General features: G+C 59.3%; 2 protein-coding genes across 2 annotated transcripts; one reads left to right on the top strand and one right to left on the bottom strand.

Moving 5' to 3' along the window:
• Window positions 1-1,776: 1,776 nt before the first annotated feature.
• Window positions 1,777-4,067, bottom strand: VTN00DRAFT_7387 (uncharacterized protein; the record flags this gene model as incomplete). Its single annotated transcript, XM_069434128.1, has 3 exons — window positions 1,777-2,278; window positions 2,337-3,568; window positions 3,618-4,067. 3 exons carry the CDS (start codon window positions 4,065-4,067, stop codon window positions 1,777-1,779), a joined length of 2,184 nt encoding a protein of 727 aa, XP_069287441.1.
• Window positions 4,068-5,154: 1,087 nt separating this feature from the next.
• On the top strand, window positions 5,155-6,429 carry VTN00DRAFT_7386 (uncharacterized protein; the record flags this gene model as incomplete). Its single annotated transcript, XM_069434127.1, has 1 exon — window positions 5,155-6,429. The coding sequence occupies one exon, from the start codon at window positions 5,155-5,157 to the stop codon at window positions 6,427-6,429; it is 1,275 nt and encodes a 424-aa protein (XP_069287440.1).
• Window positions 6,430-6,507: the final 78 nt, after the last annotated feature.

Below are 6,507 nucleotides of genomic sequence, written 5' to 3'. Positions count from 1 at the left end.
GAGAGAGAAAGAGAGAGAGAGACCAGAGAAGTTATGCCAGAGTAGGTATTTTAAACTTAGTATTTAGATCATATATTGCCCTATACAGGCTACCTAAGATGGAATGGATATTTTTTCCTCTTGCTATATCTGGCAAAGTAGAACCATGTTAAGTATCCCCTATCTGGATGGATATGTACGTAAATAAATACGTAGCTTTATACCCCGTGAAGTACTTAGGTAACTACTCCGTTCAGCTTACTAACTAGATACCTTATTAACTACGTAGTTACTACCAAACTAAGGAATCAGTCCAATAAAACCTGCCATTATTAATGTCACCGGTGGACCATCACATCGTCGAGGAGAGCCTCAATCGGCAGAACCAATATTGCAGCACCAGCGCCAGCACCCGTAACCACTCGTCGAGTCGAGTGTTGTCGTACGGTATGATTGTAGCAGAAAGTTTCTCAGATATTCCCCACACCGGTAAAACTCCCGCGTTTGATGATGACATGGTATATGTTCATCTCTATTATGCATTCCTACCACTTATGCATTCCTACCACTCAAATATCGAAAAAAAACAGCCTGTACTTCTAACGTTAATCTTATCTGGTGCACTTCTTGTCGCGGGGATAACTTGGTCAATCGGCACGGTGTTGTTCTCTTTTATCTGCATTCTCTATAAGTTATGCTGGAGGGGTCTTCCGCGCGACCCTTTCTTTAAGCAAGGCGCCGAGGGCGGCAAAGATCGGTATCAGATTTGGGGGTTCTTCCTGCGGACTGGATGATGCTTATCAGACATCAATGATACCATGGACTTTACCATACGACACTGCATACACCACACTACACAACCGAATCCTGATCCGTTACCCTGTATTATTATATTATACTTTACTGGACTGTATCTCTTTTTCTTCATGGAAGCACACAAACAAGCTAAGTAAAGCGATCGGTAATAAGATGTGATCTATTTGTATTGTATCATATCATATGTCGCTAGCTAGCCACAGTACAGTCCTGTATACTTGCTTATTTCTTTCTTTCTTTCTTTCTTTCTTTCATAAATAACACTAAAGCCGCCCATAGCGAGAAACAAAAAAAAGCAAAAGCAAAGATCGAGTTCCAAGTCGAGTCCAACCTCAACTGAGGAAGAAACAGGAACAGGAACAGAGCAAGAAACAAGTAAGCACCGCGCACGGGAAGAATAAATCCGATGAACGGACGCGATATAATCGAGGACATGGACACGGACCTGACTGACCGGCACAGACGGACGGAGGACAAAGCCAGCATTGGAAGAGTAGCAGAACAGAACACCCATTTTAAAGCGACGAAGCGACGAAGCAAGCAAGGATATCTGATTGACTGGTCGATCAATCGACGGCCGTAATGTAATATAGTATGTAAACAGAGTACAGCAGAGCAGAGCAGACCAGACCAGACCCAATCAACAAACCTAACAGGCACGGTCTATACCGTACACGACTCGATCCGCGACACTGTCTTGAAAACAGAAACGCAACACAAAGCAAATCAATCCAGTAGACTAGACTAGACGGACAGGAGAAGAAGAACATCGACAGACATCTCGACGGGTTCCTCTCCGCACCGCACCCACCCCGACGCCATTCCCACCCTGTAAGAGCAAACGGAAACGTAAAAAATCCTAGGAAAAAGACAAGCGACACGTATTTCCGGGAGGGAGACAAGAGGGGGGGGGGGGGGGGAAATTAAGGAAATAAAACATATAAAGGAAATAAATATCGCAGCGCATCTCATCTCCTCATCTCATCTCAGGCCATTCCCCATATTCTGCTGCTGCTGCTGCTGCTGCTGGTTCTGTCCCGGCGACGGCGCGGGCATGATCTCCGGCACAGGCGCAGGCATGATCCCAAGCAGCCCAGCCATCGTCGGACCCTGTGTCGGCGTCGCATTCGGATTCGAGCTCGAAGCCGTGGTCGACGAACCGCCTCTTCCGCCTCGACTGCCGGGCCCGCCGCCCCGGCCGTGTGCACCCCGTGCGGATGATCCTCCTCGTCCTTCCTGCGACACGGAGAGACCCTGGCGCTCGCGGTCCTGCTTCTCCTGCTCCATCTGCATCCGGGCAGCCTTGGTGATGCGGGGTTTGCGGGTCGTCGTGCCGCCGCGGGAGCCGGGGCCGCGGACCGGCAGGCCCGTTTCCTGGGATATGGGAACGGAGGAAGCAATGGGTTGCTGGTGGTGCGTGGAGCCGCGTCCGCGTCCGGATCCGCGACCACGGCCGCGGCCTCGTTTGATGGTCCCGTCGGCTCTTGTAGACATCTATCAGCAACATCGTGATACCACAGAAAGACAGGAACAGGACAAACCTCTCGACTTGGACCTTCTCGCCCTCCGGCACCAGAGGTCCGCTGTAGACGAAGAACCCGTCCTTGCTGGCGGCAGCGTGCTCCTGCCAGGCCAGCTCGCTGTCATCCACGAAAGGATCATCGCGGTCGTAGTCTTCGATCTTCTTCTTGCGGGTCCGTTTCTTCTTGCCGTCCGCGGTCGTGCCCAGGCCCGTGTCGCTGGCAGCGCCGTTGGTGCCCGCGGTGCCCATGCCGCCCATGGTGACGTCGCCGTCCACGTCGCTGTCCCGGTCGACGTCGACGCTCAGGTCCTCCTCCGCGCTTTCACCGGCGGAGACACCCTTGCCGCCCTTTTCGTTCTTCTCCAGGGCCGCACTGGCGGCGGCCACGCGGGCCAGCCGGTCCCGCTGCGCAGCGAGTCGGGGATGCAGCGCCGCAAAGCCGTACTGCTCCTCGGCCATGCGGGCGAAGTTGATGACCTTGTTGCTGACGCCCTGCAGGGGGATGTGCAGGATGATGTTCGGGGCCGACTTGGCGCCAGCCCCGCCAGAGGTGTCGTCCACGCCGAAGAGGGCGCCGGAGATCAGGCCAGAGCCCTGGGGCAGCGGGGGCGGAGCCTCTTTCGTCGTACGAGCCGGTTTGGGGGACGGAGCGTTGGACGGCGGGCCGGTAGACGTTCCTGCTGCCTTTTTCTCCTTTGCTGTCTTCGCAGCGGTCTGGGGCTTCTCCGTGTCGACCTCCATGGGTACCGGCTGTTGCGGTTGCGATGGTTGCTGTTGTGACGGCGCTGGCGGTGGCTGCTGCTGCTGCTGCTGCTGCTGCTGCGGTGAAGCGTCCATGGGAGACGGAGCCAGCGACGGTGCCGGCGCAGGAGAGGACACGGCGGGCTGCTCGACGGGCGACGGCCGGGGGACCTGGCCCGGGGGGTAGACCATGTGCAGCGGGGGCATCAGCTCGGACGGACAGTGGATCTCCCCCGGCGGCGGGTCGATGATGCTGGAGATGGCGGGCGACGCGCTGGCCCGGAAGGAGGTGCGGGGGGAGATGGTGTTGGAGGGCGGGCTGAAGGGATGATGGGCGACCATGCCGGGGGAGGGACCGGCGGTCGGGCGCGGCGGGGGAGCAGCGGAGACGGGCGCAGAGGTGGGCGCCGGGGGAGCGGGCGAGGAGGTGTCGAAGGCGGAGCGGATGGGATCGTAGTTGCGGCCGCTGGAGCGCTGGGGAGAGGGCTGGGGCGGCGGAGGCTGCGAGGGCTGCGAGGGCTGCGAGGGCTGCGACATGGGCGGCGGGAGCGACTGCGACAGGGGATAGGGCGGAGGAGGAGGAGGAGGGAGGGGGGGGGAGGGCGTCGCGGTGGTGACCGTTGGGCGACGCGGCCGACGATGGGCGGGCGTCGGGCGGGGGCGCGGCCAGATCGGCGACGGCGGGCTCCTGCTCCAGCTTGGGGCGCTTGCGCGAGGCGTTGGCCCCCGACTTCTCGCGGGGGCGCCGCGTCTTGGGCTTGTCCTTCTCTTTCTCTTTTTCTTTCTCCTTGTCGGCCTCCTCGTCCTTCTTCCTCCGCGAGCGGCGGGCGGTGTGGTTGTTGTTGTTGCTGGCAGTGTTCGTGGCGGAGGCGCGCCGGGCCCGGGTGTCTCTGGCCTCGGGCTTGGGGGGCTCGTTCTCCTCGCGAGGCATGTCGTCGACGGACGACAGCGACGACTCCTCCTCGTCCTTGGGCCAGGCGCCGGGCCCTTCTGGCGGATCGGTCGACATGGGGGCTACAGCATCAGAGGGTCGGAGGGCGAGGCGGACGGACAGACCCTATGCAGACGTCGACAGGGGAGAGAGGGGGGGGGGAAAAAAAGAGAAAAAAACAAAAGACGATCAAAGCCAGAGAAGGGTAAAACCGATGCAGACGTAACGACCGACAGACCCGAGCGAAGGTGGAGATGATGGAGAAAAAGCGAGAACACAAGACACGCGACGGTTGACGTGGAAGACGCGGACGGCTGGGTCTGGAAACCGACGGTGGCTAGGAAGACGAGATGGTGGGAAAGATGTCTGACGAAAGGAGACCCGAAACGAAGGGAAGAAAGGAGAGGAACGAAGGGGCCTTGAAAGACGCTGATCCCCTGCGGGCCGCATCTCGATGTGTTTGTTAGGTCAACGTCTTTCTCCGATCGCCTCTCGATCTGCTGTGCTTGATCATCTTCCTGTCCACAAGCTGATCTCTCTCTCTCTCTCTCTCTCGATCAGCGCCTCTCGTTCCCATCCAGCATGGCGCGACCGTGTGCTCATGCCGCGGATCTGCCAGCATCTTCACGACCTCGTCTCCATCCGTAGCTTATGCTTGCAATAACTATAATAGTGATAATAATAATAATAATAATAATAATAATAATACTCAGTGAATAATACTCAGTACACATTATCGTGCTAGATACCTCGCTCAGACAGCTGTCGGCAAACCCAGCATGCGGCAGCTCCGTCCACGCGAAAGCCGTCGGGAGATGCTGCAGACGGTCTTCCCGTCGACAGGTCGCCCTATATAATATTTATATATATATATAATTAAACTACATATATATAATCATATAGATAAATAAATGTCAGATAATATGATAGAGATGGATCTCCACGCCACGAGCTCACGCGCTAGACCGCATCAGGCATAGCGCGCCCTGCAAGCGGATCTCGAAGATCGAAAGAGAAGATCGCGCTTCATCTTCATCTTCTCTTCGATCTTCGATCTTCGTTCTCGACAGCTTCACCATGGCCTTCCGCGGCGAGCGCTTCGTCGTCGACCTCTCCGACGACGACGTCGACAACGACAACGACAACGACAACGACATCGACCGCCATGTCCCCCCGTCTGCCTCCCTCGACCTGGTCGGGGACATCAAGGAGCGCGCCCCCGCCGCCGCTCCTCCCCCCGCCCCCAAAGCCCCCCTCCTCCGGCTTTCCTGCTCACAGGAAGAGGACAGGCCCGTCGGCCTTCAAGCAGCGCCGCACTGATGCCTCGCCCCAGCCGTCGCATCGCCCGTCCCTCGACGAGGAGAAGAGATCCATCGATGAGGAGAACAGACGGCGCATCGCGTCCATGTCGCCCGCGCAGATCCAGAGGGAACGCGAGGAGCTGATGTCGGGCCTGTCGCCCTCGTTGATCGAGAGATTGCTGCGCCGGGCCAACATCGACGACCCCCAGCAGACCACCGAGCCTCCGGCCAGGACGTCGTCGGCCTCGGACACTGAACTTCCTGCAGCAGAGCCCTCGCAGCCCCCATCCACCTCGACAGGGAAAACGGCTCCGCCTGCTACGGCGATCGACGACCTCCCCCCTCCTCGCCCTCCAGAGGATCTCCGTCCCGCCTCCGAGGTCCCCCCTCCTCCCATCCACTTCCCCGCCCCGCCTCCCCGCCAGGACCCCATGCCCAACCTCGACCCCTCCTCCCCGTCCTTCCTCGCGGACCTGCAGTCCCACTACTTCCCAGATACCCCCCACGACCCCTCCGCCCTCTCCTGGCTCCAGCCCCCCTCCGCCGACCCCGAGGACCCGGACGCCTCCCGCTCCGCCTACCACCCCGCCAGCTCCGCGACCGCCGTCGCTCCCGCCGCCCTCCGCTTCTCCCTCACGGGGACCCTCCTCGCGCCGTCCACCTCCCTCTCCCTCCCGCCGACCCTGGGCCTCCACCACCACGCCGCCGACCCCCACGCCGCCGGGTACACCATCCCCGAACTCGCCATCCTCAGCCGCTCCACCTTCCCCGCCCAGCGCTGCATCGCCTGGCAGGTCATCGGCCGCATCCTCTTCCGCCTCGGCAAGGGCGAGTTCGGCGAGCGCGGCAGCACCCTCGTCGAAGGGCTGTGGGACGTCATCGAGCGGGAGGGCGTCGTCGCCGGCATGCTGGCCGAGGCGGACGGAGGCGTCGAACGTGCCGAACGTGCCGCGGACGATGGGGACAAGGATCGGGAGGAGGCACGCACCCGGCCGGCCGGCACGCCAGCCGCCCACAAGGGAGGCATCGGCCGCCATGCGAGCGCCAGGGCCTGGGCGCTGGAGGGCGTCTGGCTTTGGCGCATGGGAGGTGGTGGGGATAGAGGCCTGTCGCAGGAGGGGGTCGTCCGGTCGCAGTAGTAAGGTTGACGTCTCCATATATGTATTTTGATTTTTTGTACATTATTATTTTTTTTTTTTTATTATTCGTAATTAACT

The sequence above is a fragment of the Thermoascus crustaceus genome, assembly GCF_041956765.1.
Source record: "Thermoascus crustaceus strain CBS 181.67 unplaced genomic scaffold VTN00scaffold_4, whole genome shotgun sequence".
NCBI lineage: Eukaryota > Fungi > Ascomycota > Eurotiomycetes > Eurotiales > Thermoascaceae > Thermoascus > Thermoascus crustaceus.
The sequence above is the reverse complement of the archived record's forward strand: the minus strand, read 5'-3'. Positions and strand labels throughout refer to the sequence as shown.